We start from the raw sequence: 18051 nt of genomic DNA on the forward strand, positions 1-18051 counted from the left end.
TATGCGCCTATGCAAAAGTGTGTGCTCCCGCTTTACTGAAAATCTATAAAATACACTATTTAGTAAAACTATTTAGATTTCCAGATTTCCAATTACTAACAATAAAAAAATGCGGCTATATATGTATCTATAGAAAGGTATCTCGCTCCAGTATAGAGCTCAATGGTCTTTATAATATGTATATATGCGCATGCGTAATTTCCCAGGATTTCCCAATCGAATTATGAGAATGTTTTATTAGTCAAAATAAGAAAAAATGTTATTATATATAAACATTAGACTTATAAATACTTTAACAAGTTAATACAAAAATTTAAAATACAAAGAAAATATAATGCTTGCTTTTGTATAAAATTTATAAAGAAAATGTAATCATTTGCTCTTATAATATACATTAATATGTATGATTAATTTAACGATATTTATCCAATCTATTTATGCTGATTGGGTGATTCAGTTTTTCAATGTAATCGTATTTTATTATATAAATCATATATAATATTTATATAAAAATATTGTAAATAAATGAAAATAAGAGAAACATTGTGAATAATAAACAATAATTAAGAAAGTTTGAATCGATTACCTTCAATTCTAAGATTTTAATATAACGTATAATAAATAGAATGTATAATATAAATATAAACAGATTAAATAAATATCATTGACTCGTTCTACTATACTACATTAGAAACAATATCGATATTTATGATAAAAATACATATAACAATAGGCATGATAAAATACACATTAAAATAGTCTTTTCTTGCAACTTTAAGTGTAAATTTTTTTAAAAGATGTAATATAAATTGTAATATAATGCAGCAATTTAAAATCATATTCATCATATTCAGCATCGTATTTAAAAAATCGATGAGAAGTCTAATCTTGGTTTTTTCTTAACTGTATAATAATTTTAAATATTAATATAAAAAAAACTTATTTCAAAAACATTACAAAAATAATTCTGTAAATATAAATAAACAATATATATATATATATCTCATTTTTTCTAATATATTCATTATATAACCAAAATTACGTATATTGCAGCTTCAACTTATATAATTTAAAAATTTTGATAATTTACAAGTCAAATTTGTTTTTAATATGCAAAAATGTACGATTAAAAATAAAAATAAAAATAAAACAGTTGTTAAATTTTATCGAAATGGTCTATTAATTTTTTTAAATTTTGTTTTTTATATACTTTTGAATCAAAATGAAACCGCAGGTTCGAAAAAATAAAACTGTTGAACTTTTTCACTTTTAACGAAATATGTAACAAAATTATATGTATGTACATATATATGTATACGTGTGTGCGTGCGTATGCGCGTGTGTGTGTATTCGCCTTATTTCTAGAGTATACAATATCAACACAATTTGACTGGAAAATCTTAAGACATTCTGTATAAGTAATATAATAACTCATTACTATATACATATATTATTGCAATATACGCGCGCGCACGCACGCACGCGTACGCGCACACAAACACGCGCATACGTATACGACACGCACACACGCATACATACATTATTTTTATTTCTTTATATACGAAGATTCCAAACCAGAATATTTTACTTGTTTATTAACTTATATTAATAACTTGTAATATATATCATATTGAAAGATGAACGAGAGAAAGTAATAAGTTTTTTTATTAAAGAACAGAGAATTCAGATAGAAAGAAATGCTTTTAATAGGTTTGGTTGATTAAAAAATTGCGATTTATTAATTATGAGTAATTTAATTTAAAATGTTCCATGTATAATTTACTTTATTGCAACATGTTCAATCATTGTTGCAGCGTGTATAGATTATCTGTATGGTTATATAATATAATTTCTCTTTTTACTGCTATAAAATGTTCATTATCAAAACTTTAAGTTTTGTAGGGCACCCCGTCTTGTGTGTGTATATATATATGTGTATGTATATATATATTTAATTATCGCCATAACTATGTATAAATAACTTATCTATTTGTATACATACATACATATACATAGCTATGTGTATACATTATATTTATAAGATTTATTTATACTCTCGTGCATATAAATATATTTTCTTAATTATTTCAATATGAACACTGTAGTTATAATACGAGATATTATTCTCTCCATTAAAAAGATTTCATCAATATTTCATTATTTCCAACTATCAAAGTCGATTTTGTCTTCAATTTAAGCTCGAGTCATTGGACAAGACATAAGCAAAAGCTTTCTTTGACTCTTTTAACGGAAGAAAGTACAAAGCTTAATTTTTATTAATATTGTTCCTTGCTTTATTATATATTAACTTCATAGAATATTTAAAGATTTATCAATTTTTTGGTAGCATTCTTCTGTCTTTTTCATGATACATTCGGCAAAGCGTGCAACATAAAATATATATTATAAATACTAATATATTTTCTTAGTCTCTAAGATAACAAATGTTCGTGCTATTTATAGACCAAGAGTGCCCTTTTACACGATGATTAATTTTCAAATAATTACTGCGCTGTCTGTTGCTGTATTTCGATCTTTTCTACTGTCATATCCGGATTCATAGCAGTGGCTTCTTGTATCGCCTCTGCTAAAGCTCGATCGTGATCAATCGGATCACCATCCGATTGTATCGTTATCTTCTGTTCCACTCGTGTCTCCACTACACCATCTTTCTCCGTTTTATACTATAAAACCAACGATTAATTAAAAATTATATAATACACAAATAATATAATATATTGATAAAATGTACAAACCGTAATAGTTTCAACGGTACGGGTTTTACTGGATATGGTCTGTGTGCTGACTATTTCTCCTGTGGCGCTATAGTTACCATCTTCACTCTCGAGAGCTACTTTTCTCGTTTCGGTTGTCACTACGGGTACCGTAGTCGTCGTCGTCACATTGTTCTCTGGTTCTCCCATATAAACATGCTTCTCAGTTGCAATCACGGCTGGGTCTCCCTGAATCAAAATTTATTCACATATCTTTTATTTGAGAATCCATTAAAATATAAATTAAAAAAAACAGTAAAAATTATAATATAAAAAATAAATATTGAAATATTAATAAAGAGAAAATAAATACAATATAAACATGCCTCTCAATTGCAATCACGGCTGGATCTCCCTGAATCAAAATTTATTCATATATCTGTTATTTGACAATTCGTTAAATTGTGGTATAATATTTTTAAAAACAACAAAAATTACAATATAAAATTAAGGCAAAGATTGTATATCAAGGCTCTTTAAATATCCCTCAGGGGCACTACAGACTCATCCCTGTAGTGTACGGGTGTCGCAATCCCGAGGTACCCGAGCTGGAGTGCGTGCGAAGGATGAATGGGGTGTGATGGGCGTGCAGGCCCTAAAAAGGACTTGTCCACTGCACTAGGTGAAGGAAAACACCGAAGATAACACCCGGGGGGGAGGCCCCGTTAGCTGAGTAAGGCAACCTCCTAAGGGGAAGGAAAACCCCCGACAGAAAAAACCACTTTTTCTTTTTCAGATGGGATGACATCGAAGAAAAGAGACGACTTCCCAGGGTCGGATACTGGGAACCGGCGTGGGGGGGGTGTAGGCCTGGCTCCCCTCATGTCGTCATCACACGACAGGTCGTCTGTGGCTTTGCCGGCTGGGGCTACAGATAAGGAAGCGACAGTGCCGAAGGACACTAGGAGGATCCGTAGGGCTCATGAGGGCCTTATGGTTCGGGACGATGGAATCGATCCCAAGTATGTCAGGAGACTACTTGCACGGGTCGATTCCAGGTGTCATGTGTTGGAGGAGTACCGTGTGCTCCTCGAACACAGCGAGAAGCACACCGTTAAGTGTTGGTGTTCGCGGGTACGCTGGGACTTTGTCCAAAAGTGTCCCGCGTGCGGAACCGTGGATTCTCCGTCTCCGGTCATCGGGAGTGAGGAATGCTCGGACGAGCCTGAGGACAGCGGTGAGAGACCGTTCCCGTCTCCGGAGAAGATGCGTGGGGCAAGCGACGACGAGGAAGCTGGGGGAGACCTCACCTTCGTGTCGCTCCCTTCGCCGTTTTCGGAGGACGAGGCAGAGGAGAGGGATCCGACGTGGAGGGTCCATGACGTAAGGATCCTCACAGGCAGAAAGCAGTACCCTCCTAAGGAGAGTGCTGCTGATCAAGCAGGTAAGCGCGGCGCGCGCGGTAGGGGTCGCCCTAAGACTACGGGCGACTATGCTGGTCTCGCGGAAGCCAAAGAACGGCTGAACGAGGCTACGCGTAGGGAGCTCCTCCTTGCGGATCTGCGGAGGGTCCTGGATCCATCTTTGGATCCAGTGCTCACTGCGGTCGGGCGAGAGAATGCGCCTTCGGACGAGGCATTTAGGACGGGGCTCAGGGGTAAGACCGCTCCTGAGCTGGAGAAGCTTGCGGGGGTCTTCACTGCCCAAGTGGAGAGGTTGGCCGGGGTCCATGGCATTGAGGATCTCTTTGCCAGGGAGCTCCGGACTTCCTCGATGAAGCTGGGTGGTGTGCTCGAGGAGTTGGCGGTAAGGGCCTCTACAGATGCCGACCCTGGTATGGACGCGCTTCGTAGCGCAAACCAGGGTCTGAGGACCAGGATCTCGGCTCTTGAGAGGCAACTTGAGAGCACGAGACAAGAACTGGCTTCTCTTCGGGCTGTATTGCCCGAAGTGGAGGCCCGATACTTCCCGGATACCGGGAAGAAGAGGAAGAGGACGCGGCGGGACCGTCCCTCTCCGGACCAGGCTGGCGGATCCCCATTGCTGGCTGCTGACGAGCAGCACGATGATTGTCCGGTTACGGTGGCGGCGGTGTCGTCCCTTATTGATCGTCGTATTAACGACTTGAGGGGCGACATTGCGTCAATTGTCGTGGCCTCGTTGAGGTCAGAGCTTGCGGGGCGGGCTGGGCCCGCTCCCTTTGGAGCGACGCCCATGCGTGCGCCCGTGCAGCGAAGAGTTGGTGGTGCGGTTGCACCGATGCGGTTTCCCGCTCTTGGGGGCTCTGCTACTTCCGCTCTTGCGGAGGTCTCGGCGGATGCCTCCGGGCGCGGGGCTGTAGATGGGGGTCGTGGTCGTCGGCGTCGTCGTCGTCGCTCGGGGCCTGCTTCTGATGGTGCTGCGGCGAGCGCTCCAGCTCGCGGAGGGAAGAAGAGGCGTGTGCCTCCCTCTCTCCCCTCGTCGTCGGTGGTTTCGCTGACGGTCGGTGCGGTGGAGGGGGAGGAGCGCGAGAGAACATATGCCTCGGTTCTCCGTGAGGCTAAGCAGCACGTTGATCCGCCCAAATTGGGCATCAAGTCGATGCGTCTTCGTCGTGGGGCGACGGGCAGCATCCTGCTGTCCGTCCAAGGAAGGGACTCCTCAAGATTGGCGGACGAGTTGGCGTCCAAGCTGAGGGAGGTGAACTTCTCTACCAAGGAAGGAGTCAAGGTTAGTCGTCCCTCTCGCATGGAAGAGATTAGACTGAGAGGGCTGATGGCCCTCATCACAAAGGAGGATATCCTTTCGGAGGTAGTGTCGGCTTCCGGCTGTGAGGCGAGTGAAGTGAGGATGGGGGACATCCGATTGTTCCCCAACTCCGAGGTGGGCACTGTATGGCTTCGCTGCCCGGCCGTGGCTGCGCGCAAGCTGGTCAGGGCCGGGAGCATCTCATTGGGCGGGGGGTGGTGGGAGTTGACGGTCACGTCACTCGCTCGCCGCCCTCTGCAATGTTTTAGGTGCCTCGCGTTTGGCCACACGGCCAATAGGTGCGAGTCGGAGGCAGATTGCAGCGGTTGCTGCTACCGATGTGGCCAGAAGGGACATATGGCAGCCGGATGTGTGGCGCCGCCCCTTTGTTTGGCGTGCAAGAGGGCCGGTAAGCCTTCACAGCACAGGGCTGGTTCCGGGGCCTGCGCAAGGAGGATTATTCCTCCTAAAGGTTTATGGAGGGCTGGTGAGCGCTCCTTCCCTCAAGGTCGTCGGCGTCTCGGTGGGCCCTCCCCTGTGGGTGGGTCTCCGGAGGCGATGCGTGTTTCGGAGGGCGAGGGATCGCCGGGGGCGCCGCTAGGTGACCTCGCGGTTCCCTCGACCTCCTCAATGTCTGTACGTTAGTCACGTCTAATGTGGTTATGGGAGCTGCGGCCTGCACTCGTCCTCCTTTGCGGGAGGCAAGCAGGTCCGGTTACGCTCTCTGTCCTAGTCCTTGTCCTAGCACACTGTGGATTATGGGAGCTGCGGCCTGCAATTTGTTCCTTAATCGGAACTGGCAGGTACGGTTACGCTCTCTGTTTGTGGTCTTTAGTGTTGTCATTAGTCAACCTCGTCGTCTCTTGTCGTGGGTGAAATACCATCCTTTCACCCACTCAATGTGGTTCAGCCTTTGCGCCTTTTATGTTAGCCCTCTGTGGGCTGGGCCTGTGGCCCTTACTCAGTTTGGTCACGATTGTGGTTGTGTACATGTTTTGTGCACCGTGTTCTAGTTTTGTGATGTCCTTGTGACGTCTCAGTCTGGTGATGTCCATGTGACGTCTTGTGTTTATTGTCGGGCGGTTTTCACCGCCTCCGTCGGGGACGGCACGAGTGAGGAGTGAGGGCTCCAATCTCATTGCACGCTGTCCCTGGGACGAAGAGAGGGAGTTCGGAACCCGGCTCCCTCTTGCTGCCCTCTCCCAGGTAGGGTGAGAGTGCACGGGAAGTGTGTTCCTGGAGGAAACACCACCTTCTTCCAGGGGGAAGAGCCTCGAAAGGGGTCATGGCCGAGGGTGTCCACTGGAAGTTTATGCGAAAGCGGTTCCCGGTGGACAATACCCGTCAAGGCAAGGGTTTCAGTGAGGTTTTAGGTTTGGGTCAGGCCATCTCCTTCTGAGGTGGAGAATCCCCCACACGCCTTCTGAGTCCTCCCTCAGGACCCAGTCGGTACGGTTTGTTGGTTAAAGCAAATTTCCTCACTATAAAAAAAAAAAAAAAGGCTCTTTAAATATTAAATCAATAAGTACAACGAAAGAAGGCCTTAAGGGGATCCTAAACGATTGGCCGAACTCCAACGGATGTTTTGAGAAGTGTTTTTTCCTTTTTTATCGACAAAATATAAGGTTAGATAAACTATAAATCTAGATTTATTGGCTATATGAATTGCTTTTAACTGAAATTAGAACGCTTTCTCCTTTGTTAATATTAATACTTTAATTTGTATAGGAAAAGATTTATCAATCTGTATAATCTCATATATCTTGGTTACAGAATTATGAATTCTAAGCATTTATAATTCTATAACCAAGATATATGAGATTATACAGATTGATAAATCTTTTCCTGTACAAATTAAAGTATTAATATTAACAAAGGAGGAAGCGTTCTAATTTCAGGTAAAAAAACAATCCATATAGCCAATAAATAGATTTATAGTTTATCAAACCTCATATTTTGTCGATAAAAAAGGAAAAAAACAAGTTTTCTCAAAGCATCCGTTGGAATTCGGCCAACCGTTTAGGATCCCCTTAAGAGCTATACGTGGATGTTCTTGAATATATTCCACCGAAAATAAGTTTTTCGATGAAAATAAACAAATATGTACAAAGCACCTACTATTCTTGGTGTACTACGAAAACTTGATTATTAGAAATAATCCCTCTTACTTGAAATTTAATTTCTTTAAAACCCCTCCAATAACGCCAGAGAAAATAAATAAATAAATAATTGCGAGAGAAAAATATAGATCCGAAAGTCGCTGAATCAGGGAATCAAACCCGAGACCTTTCGCTTGCCGGGCGACTGCTCTTCCAACTATTTCTTAAGCAATTTCTAAAGCAATTATTCGCGTATGGCTCTTAAGGCCTTCTTTCGTTGTACTTATTGATTTAATAAAATTAAGGCTCCTGGTGCTGACTGACCATGTTGAAATTGTGACGTCAAAGACAAGAAAACACATGCTAAAAATTCTTAGATGCCATTTCGAAATAAAAAGATATGTTGATGAGACAACACTTCAGATAATTTTAACAAACTCTTAAATACCTCGAAAACTATTTTTTTTTCCTTTATAATCAATCTACAGTTGTAAAACGGATTCTAATTAATATGAGATTTAGCATGTCTTCGCACATGCACAGTTATTCCGCATTTTTCGAAATATTTTAAAAGTGTGCTAAAGCCATTTAAGTAGTGTTAATCGAACAATTGTAATTCCAACATTTTAAATTTTTCAATAGTACTATAATTCTTCTCAATAGTACTACAACTTTTGTGTTTGGTACGAGATTTCTATAACGCTACAGTCGATCTCGTAAGAGGCGTTTGAAGCGTCTTGGTAGCGAATATAATAACGTATTTTGTGACCTCATATTTGCTGTAACGTTTTGTAGTGCTAAGAGAACCAACTGTAATGCTACTATAAACGTTCCGCAGTACTCGTAACGCATACCGTACTGCAGCCTAGGTTTGATTGCAAATTAATAAAGAAAATAAAAACAACAGGCAATCAAAGGAATTAATTTTTTACAATTGATAAAATTGATAAATTCAGAAATTATGCTAACGCTGTATTTACGATATCATATTTACACATTTACATCTTAAACCTTTGTATCATATATTGCGAGCTTTTCCCAAGCAAAGAAAAAAAATATTAGGAACCTACCGAGACTCGATCCTAAAATCTTTTAGTAGATTCCAATTTCGCTTACATATTTGCTACAATATATGTAACGAAATCTGCTCTAAAAGATCTATATATTCTGTGTATCGAAAAATAATGCATAAATTACATTTCTTTAAACATTATGCGATACAAAGATACAAGCAAAAATACCTTAATGCAAATATGCACTGCATTGAGATAGCTGCTAGGACAAATATTATACCAAAATATGTTATATGTTCATGAATACCTGTAACCCTCTGCAGCTCTTAAATATACACAATATCCTAATATGTATATTAGTAGAGCAAAGTGATGATTTGATTATTATTTGATCTGACCGTTATTTGATTACCTGATAATATTGATTGTAGAAAGCTTGTTGGTCATCGTCAAGATCAATTGGCGTGCCTGAATCTCCGCTGCTTGAACTCGATGTACTTAGTCTTCGTGAGAACAGCTACGCCATGCAACGTGTTAACCAAGCAACAAAAATTTCACCAGAAACAAAAATAAATAAAAATAAATGAGAATGATTATATATATTATATACGAGTATGTATATGAGTGTGATTAAATGTTCCCAATTAAATTATTATTATTTTATGCTTAAAATATTAACTAATGTTTTATATAAGTATAATTTGCATCCAATAAAGTGTTAAAATAATACCATTTAAAAAAAACAATCAACTGAAAAATGATGAGAATTAAACATTATGTATGGACAAAAATATTATGTATATATGTGAAACAATCTTATATTTGTGCTATATGATCATATGCGATCTTATATATGTATGCAGCACAATGTTATATAAAATGATAAAAACTTAAATGTTAAATAATATAGTTAGATCAAAATCCAAAAAATGTCCACATGTAGCAAAAAAACGCTTACATGCTTTACTTATTAATTTCAAGCGCACAAAAGATTTGAAAAAAGAAATATCCAGAAATTACCTGTTCGCCAGAAAGCACATGACTCGTGGTTCGAACCTCTTGTGTCACTACTCGTTGCTCCTGCCTCGTTGCACTAGTCGCGGTTGTATGTGCTACAGTCTTTTCTTCTACCTAATGTAAAAAATAAATTACAACTAGCAAATAATAGACTTAGGCAAAATAAAATATAAAATATATATATACATACATAAATATATAATATTAGATTGTTCGAAAAGTTCGTTTCAATATAAATTTGAACGGAATATTTTACACAAAGAGGAACTATATTTAAGCACCTATGTACCGTTTCGTTCAACCATCTTGACCCACCTTTCAGAAAGTAACATGATGCCTTTCTTCCCAAATGAAGGTTTCTTACTGACAAAGAATTGATCGAGATGATTTTTGAGGATTTCGAATGACTCGAATTTCTTGTCTCAAAGAAAATTTTTAAAAGAAAGAAATAGGTAGTAGTCAGATGGGGCAAGATCGGGAGAATATGGAGGATGAGGAAAAACGTCCCATTTTACGTCTAATATAGCTTCCTACAGATAGATATCGCGACGTGAGGTCTGGTGTTATCATGGTGAAAGACAACTCCACGCCTGTTGGCCAGTTCAGGGCGCTTTCGTGCGATGGCAGTCTTCAATTCGTCCAGCTGAAGGCTGTATTACCTATGTAAAGTTAGCTAATAAGCAGAAAATCGCCCTTGCATTTACTGATTATATAGAAATGCAGAGCGCACGAAATTTGAAACGAACTTTCCGAATAATCTAATATATATATATATATATATATATATATATATATATATATATATATGTGTATGTGTGTAAGATGTATTTTAATAAACAATTGTATATTTTCTAAACTTAACGTCGTATAAAAAAATATTTTAGATAAAAATAATATTTTAAGAGAGAAAAAATTGCGAATCTTGAATTTTAATTAATATTTTTCAAGGTCACTTAATTACAGGTTAACTTCAAGTGAAGTCATCTCAAAGTAACATTCTTTTTTATATATATAAATCAACTTCTGACAATATTCGGTACAAAAAATTATAAAAATAAAATGGTCAAAAGATGAATAATTTACAAGATATTTTGTACTTTATAATATAACATAATGTTACATAAATTCTAAAATATTTATTTTTTTGATTGTATTACCTTAATATTTTTATACACAAAATATAATAAAAGTTTAGGTAGCAAGCGTACGTCATTTTGATGTCAAGTGACATCATTAGACGTTAAAATAAAAATCAGTTTGACGTCAGTTTACTACTTGGGCGAAATCATTTGGTATAAAAAACACTAAAAAGTTGTTTTCGGATATATACAGTGTTGGCAAAAAGTTCGGGAACGGTTAAAAATCTTGAAAAATATTGATTTATTGGAAAAATGTTTCAAATAAAAGTTGTAGAGCTTTAAAAAATCTATTAGCTAATGATAGCTGATGATATTTATTTGACCTTGAGATGATCTTGAAAAACACAATTCTCGTCAACATAAAAATCTTAAATAGAAATCCCTAATTTTTATTACATATTATTGTAGCTTTAGCTCGAGAGCTTTCCAAAACACTAAAATATTTTTCTCGTACATACTTTTTGACTTATAAAGGTTTAAAGTTAACAATTTTGGACATAAAATGTAAAATATCGTGCAAAATATTCAGTTTTCGGTTATCATACGGTATGATTTTTCCTCAGCGGAAATGTCGAGGGAGGTCATCATTTTTTGCATGTTCCCAATTTTTGCCATCATGTATTTTTATAACTAAACCTTAAATTAAAATTTTATTAAAGTAAACTCTACTTGAAATTAATTGAAGAATGTATGTGGTTTTGTTAATATGTTATTTCCACAAGGCTTAGTTTGCGAAAAACCCTTTATTTTCAATCGCTTATAACTCGAAAATTGATGCCTCAATATTTTTACTGAAAAAAATTGTCTCCAAATAACAAGATCTACTTGCATATTTTAGTGTGACACTTTATGTCAGACATCCTGTATACATATAGCTATTAGTTAAACAGCTATGTATTCTCTTTATACATCCTGACATTTTATACATAAATGTATTGAGATAAAATGATTTGAACATTTTACAAGATATTTTATAGTTTACGTAACACGTCAAATTAAAATATAAAATATTTCGTAAATCAAATTACTTACATGACCATTATTCACATTGATCTTCCTATGACTATAATCTATTTGATATTACAAATGTTCCGCAGCGTTCTTCTTCTCTTTTCTTTTAATAAGGAGAGCATAAAAATACTTCGAAGGATTTGTAGCATCAAGAAGATTGCAACCTATATATCTATTGCTACCTATATATATGTATCGAATATTGTAAGGAATCGATTTATATAAAAAAAAAAAATGTAATTTTATTTTTAAAAAATTTGGTTGATTTTAACATTACTTTGAAAAATGACCTTAATTAAAATTCAAGATTATAAACATTTTTTTCTCTCTCAAAATCTTACTATATATTTTTATACATCAAGTTTAGAAAACATACAGCTATTTCCATTAAAATGGGACACCCTATTATATAAAACAAGTTCAAATAAATTCCCATTAAATTAATATTCTACATACAAAATAACACTAATAATACTAATTACACAAACCTGACTTGTTTTTTGATTCTTTTCAAGATCCTCATGCATCGTAGCAGTACGTGTAGTGACAGCTGTTGCTGTCATATATGGAGTTCTACCATCATCAGATGCTTCTGCCTAAATACAACTACCATGTAACTAAGATCTTGAGACATACAACTGATAAATAATTAAAAAATGTAAATAAATACAAGTTAACTAGTAAGTATATATGTAAGAAAATAATCTTTATAGGCACGTGCTAAATCATAAAGTATCCCATGGGAAAATGCTGAAACCAATCAGCTGTCATTTTTTAATGCATGCAGTTATTGAGAAAACAAAAATTGTGTTAAAAAGAGAAGTTTGCAATTTTTAATGGATATAAATAAAATGTTTATATACTGGTTTATTTTTCTTTTTTTTGTAAAAAAGACATGCAAAGTCAATTCTCGCATGTATTGTTGCCACTTTTCCGTGTTGCTGATTGGTTGTTTCGATTTGCGTTATGTGTTATATTCATAGCATTGAACAGCTGTTAACGCAAAGGTTAATAGTTTGACAGTTGTTCAAAATAATATTTTAAATCAAAGAACGTGAAATCAATGGCGCGCGCGAAGCGTCTAGTATTGATAAAAAGTAATGAAAAAGTGCTGATAATCACAAAATCACATAAACTAATGATAAATATTTTCACCAGTACCAGATTTAATAGCAACTATTAAAAAAATCGTCAATAACATTAAAAATGACATTGTTAGAAAGTTTTTACTAGTTTTCGTTTACTAGTTTAAAAAAATATAATTTTGTACAGATTCAAATGGTCCACTTTGAAAATATTTATCATTAGTTTACATATGTGATTATTAGCATTTTTTCATTACTTTTTACCAATAAACTGGAATACAAGCATTTTATTTATATCGATTAAAAACTAAACTTTTCTCTTTTCAACACAATTTTTGTTTTCTCAATAACTGGATACATTAAAAATTAACAGCTAATTAGTTTCAATATTTTCCTATGCGACATCCTGTATTTTGTAATACAAAGTATAAAATCAGTTGTAAAACAAATTTGCAAAATGAATATATGTTAATTTATATAAAATTATAGATAATAGATGCCGCAATGTTTACAAAATTATTTAAGGCTCCTGGATGCTTGTCGCGGCCATGTTACATGGTGACGTCAGAGGCGAGAAAATACATGCTGAAAATTCTTGACATTTTTAGATAAAAAAATATTTTAATTAAACATAACTTCAGATAACTTTAGCACATTTTTAAAATAATCCGAAAACTATTTTTCCCTTGACAGTCAATCAATAACCATGAAACAATTAAGATTTTATCATGCGGAATAACTGCACATGTGCAAGATTATACGGATCTGGTCTCATATCGTAATCATTGTACAGCTGTTAATAATTGATTATAAAGGGAAAAAGATATCTTTTGAAATATTTTAAAAGTATATTAAAGCCATCTGAAATAATGTTTCATCGAAATATCTTTTCCTTCCTTTTTTGTAAAAAAAGGCATGCAAAGTCGATTTTCGCATGTATTGTTGTCGCTTTTTCGTGTTGCTGATTAGTTGTCTCGATTTGCGTTGTGTGTTATATTTGTAGCATTGAACAGCTATCAACGCAAAGGTAATAGTTTGACAGTTGTTCAAAATAATATTAAATCACAGTACATAAAATCAATGGCGCGCGCGAAGCGCGCGTTTGTGTTGTCTAGTTATCTAAAAATGACACTTAATTTTCACGTGTTTTTTCGCCTCTGACAATTCCAACATGGTCGTCAAGGATCGAAGCCTTTAGTTTTTCATAAAAAACTTACTAGCGTATCTTTTTTATACTTATTGTAAACAAATATATCTCATTCAATTTCATGCAATGTATTTGCGAATGTAAAATATAAATGAAAAGAAATGTTCTATAGCATTGACTAACGCCGACAGAATCAAGATACATCACTACATAATTATAAACATGCAAATCTTATATTTTTAAATTATATGAATATCTGATGATATATTGAATTTTCGACTTATGAAAAGATTCTGTCAATAAATTAGTTTTATTCTTTTCAAACATATCACCTTGTTAACGTGAGTAGATACTGTGACTTGGCCTGTGCCACCCGGTGTAAGATCCTCAACTTTTTTCTGAATATTTTGCGTTACACCTTCCTGATCCTTGACTACAGATTGCTTGGTTGTCGTTTTCACGATTGTCGGTGTCGTAGTAGGAATTGCAGGTTTTTTCAATTTCGCAGAAATGGATTTTGGTGGCTCTTGTAAATCTTTCAGAATCGTCGTGCTATTCAGCAATTGGTTATTGTTTCCATATATCACACCGTCCTTTACGTACGATCCGTCCTCAGAAAAGTGTTCTTGATTATACAATTTTCCCAACTTGTCATGTATCTTGCCGTCCTTAACGAAACCACCATCGGTCCCGAACGGTGCTCGTAAGATCGGTTTTTCATTCTTGTCACATACGAGTCCCTTATGCACCATGGTGATAATCATTGTAAAATGTTTGTCGAGCGGTTTTCCATTAGATGTGCAAATTATCCCATCTTTGACGACATTCCCTTCAGTATCAAAATTCCCTTGTTTCATTGGTTTGCCCGTTTTATCTATCACAATTCCTTGTATAACTTTTAGACCCTCCGGCCCAAATGCTTCTTGAGTCAGCGGCTGACCATTTGCCTCATAAATCTTGCCGCTTTTTACGTAACTACTCTCCAGTGGTAAAGCACCTTGGGAGAGAGGCTTTCCATTGCGCCCGTAAATTAGACCATCTTTAATAAAGTTACCATCGTGACCATAAATATTTTGGTTGAAGTATCCTCCTGCGGGATCGTAAATTCTGCCATTCTTGATTACATTACCGTCATTATCAAAATTCCCGAACTTGAGTGGCTTTCCATTATCGTCGCACACTAAGCCATAACGAACATACGTAATGTTAATTACGCTCCGCCTTTTATTTAACGGTTTTCCATCTGGCCCATATAATAAACCGTTTCTAATATAATTATCATCATTTCCAAACGTACCGTGACCGAGCGGTTTTCTATCCTTTCCGTAAATAATACCATTTTCGATGAAGCTACCTTCGATGCCAAACGAACTATGATTCAAGAGTTTCCCATCTTTGCCGTATATTTTACCTTCTTCAATGTAACTATCACCAGGTAATTCAGAGCCTGCATTCAGCAGTTGGCCTCCCCAGCCGTAAATAAGACCATCTCGAATGTAACATCCATCAGACTTGAACGCACCTTGTCTCAGCAATTGTTCGTTTTTGTCATAGACCACTCCGTCTTGTATGTAACATCCGTCAGGTATCAGCGAGGGTAAATTCTTCGGATTTCCGTGGCTATCTACAATCTTTCCGTTATTGACCGCTATATTGTCTGGACCTTTATCATCTTGCGTTAAAGGTTTGCCGTCTCTACCTATAATAATACCATTTCGAATTGTATTACCATCAGGACCAAATACGCCTTGCGACACAATCCTGCCGTCTTTTCCGCGAACCAATCCACCCGCTACGTATGAGCCGTCAGATCCAAACGATTCTCTGTTTAAAAGTTTTCCCAAATGATTGAATATCACTCCGTCAACAATAAAGCTGTCTTCCGGTAAAGCTGCATTCAACTTTAATGGTTTATTGTCACTGCCATAAATGAGACCATCTTTGACATAACTACCATCCGGTTTAAAAAATGAAAATTTTAATAATTTACCATCCATGTTATATATCTTGCCATCTCTAATAGCTGCACCTTCGGGCACGAACGATTCTTGATTAAGCAACTTTCCATTTTTCGCATAAATAATACCTTTCTTTATATAGCTTCCATTCGAACCAAACAATTCCTGTTTTGCTGGTTTACCGTCTTTGTCTAGAACAATACCATCCTTCACTGATCCTTCAGGGCCAATATTAGTATTTGACATTAATGTATTGTCTGCATTGTACAATATACCTTCTTTAATTACAAGATCATCGGGCTTAAAAAGACCTTGGAATAGTGGTTTATTATTTCTATTGTACACTAATCCATCTTTAATAGAATGACCATCGACTATTAATGGAATTTGATTTAGAGCTCTGCCATTCTCTCCATATATTATACCGTCTTTCACAAAACTACCATTAGATTTGTAAAACGCGTGTTTGATAGACTTGCCATCTTTACCGATCACTTTTCCATCTTTTAGGTGAGCACCGCTCGGTAGCAGCGATCCTTGAATCAAGAACTTTCCATCTTTCGAATAAATTATTCCGTCCTTTATGATAGATCCGTCAGAACTGAAAGATTCATGCTTGATCAGTTTGCCGTCTTTCGAGTAAATTTTTCCTTCCGTAATATTATAACCTTCTGGACCTAATTTCCCGGCATTAAGCAATTTTCCATCTCGTCCGTGAATTAAACCATCGCAGATAAATGTATCATCAGATACAATTGCAATTTGCGTCAAAGGTTTGCCATCTTCGTTATATACTATACCGGCAACTATGTATTTTTCGTCTGTATTATATGATCCCTGAGTCATAGGTTTGGAATTAGATGTAAAGATGAGACCTTCTTTCACGTACATTCCATCCGTACCTAATTGACAATGTTGAACCGGTTTGCCGTTCTTCAATAGTATTTTTCCTTCTTTTACCAATGAATAATTTGGTCCGAGGAAAGACTGTTTTACTATTTCACCGTTGGAAGAATAAATAATGCCGTTCTTTATTGAATTTCTATCCGTACCTAATATTTCCTGATGCATAGGCTTGTTATCTTTCCCGGTTATTAGACCGTTGCTGACATGAACTCCGTGTGGTCCAAAATCGGCTTTTTTCAGCAACTTATCATCTTTCCCGCAGACTTTACCGTCTATTATTTTGCTACCGTATGGTCCAAGATTGCTTTGATCTAATAATTTACCCTCTTTAGTATAAATCATACCTCCGATGATTCTCGAACCATCAGGAAGAGGCAAAATGTGATAGTCTGGCTTAAATTCCGCTGATACTGGTGGCACTAATGGTACAGCCAGATTAGTACTATCTTGACGTTCACCAGCAATGAAAGTCTCTGCTTGATCCTTATCAGCACCTACTTTCTTTTGTTGCTCCTTAAGGGCAGCAGACTCTACGTAATTGAGGCCCGGTGTCTTTAACCCTTGCTTGTCCGCTTCTTTTGTTTTTCTCTTTTCTGCAGACTCTGCTACCTTTTTTTCTTCTCCTGGAGCATAGTTAAATGCCAATCCAGTAGCTTTCCGACTAGCTGTAGGTGACGATTGACTCTGCATTGTTCCTGGCGATGCGGGTCGATCTTCATACGTAAAACCGTGTGAAGTAATTGGTTTTCTCGTGGGCGAAGCTTCCGTTTCTTCATAATCGTAAGGTTTCGTGTAACTGGGAAGTTGAGAAGATTTCGCAGGATCTTCTTTTTTTTCTACATCTGTTTCTTTATCAATCTCCCTTTCTTGCCTTTCCGTAGAAAGATTCAATTCAGCATCACTTTTGTCCATAGATTCATCGAGTTCTTTGTTCTTTTTCTGTTTCTTATCTTTATCCTTTTTCGCAAACAGGAAACCGCCGACAGGACTCTTAGATAATACATAAAAATACATGCAGTACAAAAACATGCTATACATAATGTAAAATTTATATAAAATATATTTCACAGATTTAAAGAAAATTAATAACATCTACTAATGCAAATCTATTATTTATGCAGAAGTAAAAACTAATCCTTCATGCATGTTTAAACTATATAAAAAATATATGCACATTCAAGTAAAAAATAATTATAACTTTTTTTATGAAATATTTGTTCAACATTATTATTGAA

At 36.5% G+C, this 18051-nt stretch overlaps 1 protein-coding gene across 2 annotated transcripts in view; it reads right to left on the minus strand.

Annotated features, from left to right (window-relative positions):
• Positions 1–1448: 1448 nt before the first annotated feature.
• LOC114943995 (uncharacterized) overlaps positions 1449–18051 on the minus strand; it is a 57055-nt gene continuing 40452 nt past the window's right edge. The window contains exons 10-15 of one of the 2 annotated variants that reach the window (XM_085482483.1): positions 14285–17806; positions 12209–12316; positions 9574–9684; positions 8966–9070; positions 2757–2963; positions 1449–2684 (exon numbers count right to left, since the gene is read on the minus strand). In XM_085482483.1, the coding sequence (XP_085338609.1) occupies positions 2505–2684; positions 2757–2963; positions 8966–9070; positions 9574–9684; positions 12209–12316; positions 14285–17806 (4233 nt within the window). In that variant the 3' untranslated portion in view covers positions 1449–2504. The remainder of the gene's footprint in view (positions 2685–2756; positions 2964–8965; positions 9071–9573; positions 9685–12208; positions 12317–14284; positions 17807–18051) is intronic. The other variant, XM_085482484.1, reaches the window with a different exon arrangement.

The sequence above is a fragment of the Nylanderia fulva genome, unplaced genomic scaffold (assembly GCF_048542155.1).
Source record: "Nylanderia fulva isolate GAGA-0341 unplaced genomic scaffold, ASM4854215v1 Scaffold209, whole genome shotgun sequence".
Classification (NCBI taxonomy): domain Eukaryota; kingdom Metazoa; phylum Arthropoda; class Insecta; order Hymenoptera; family Formicidae; genus Nylanderia; species Nylanderia fulva.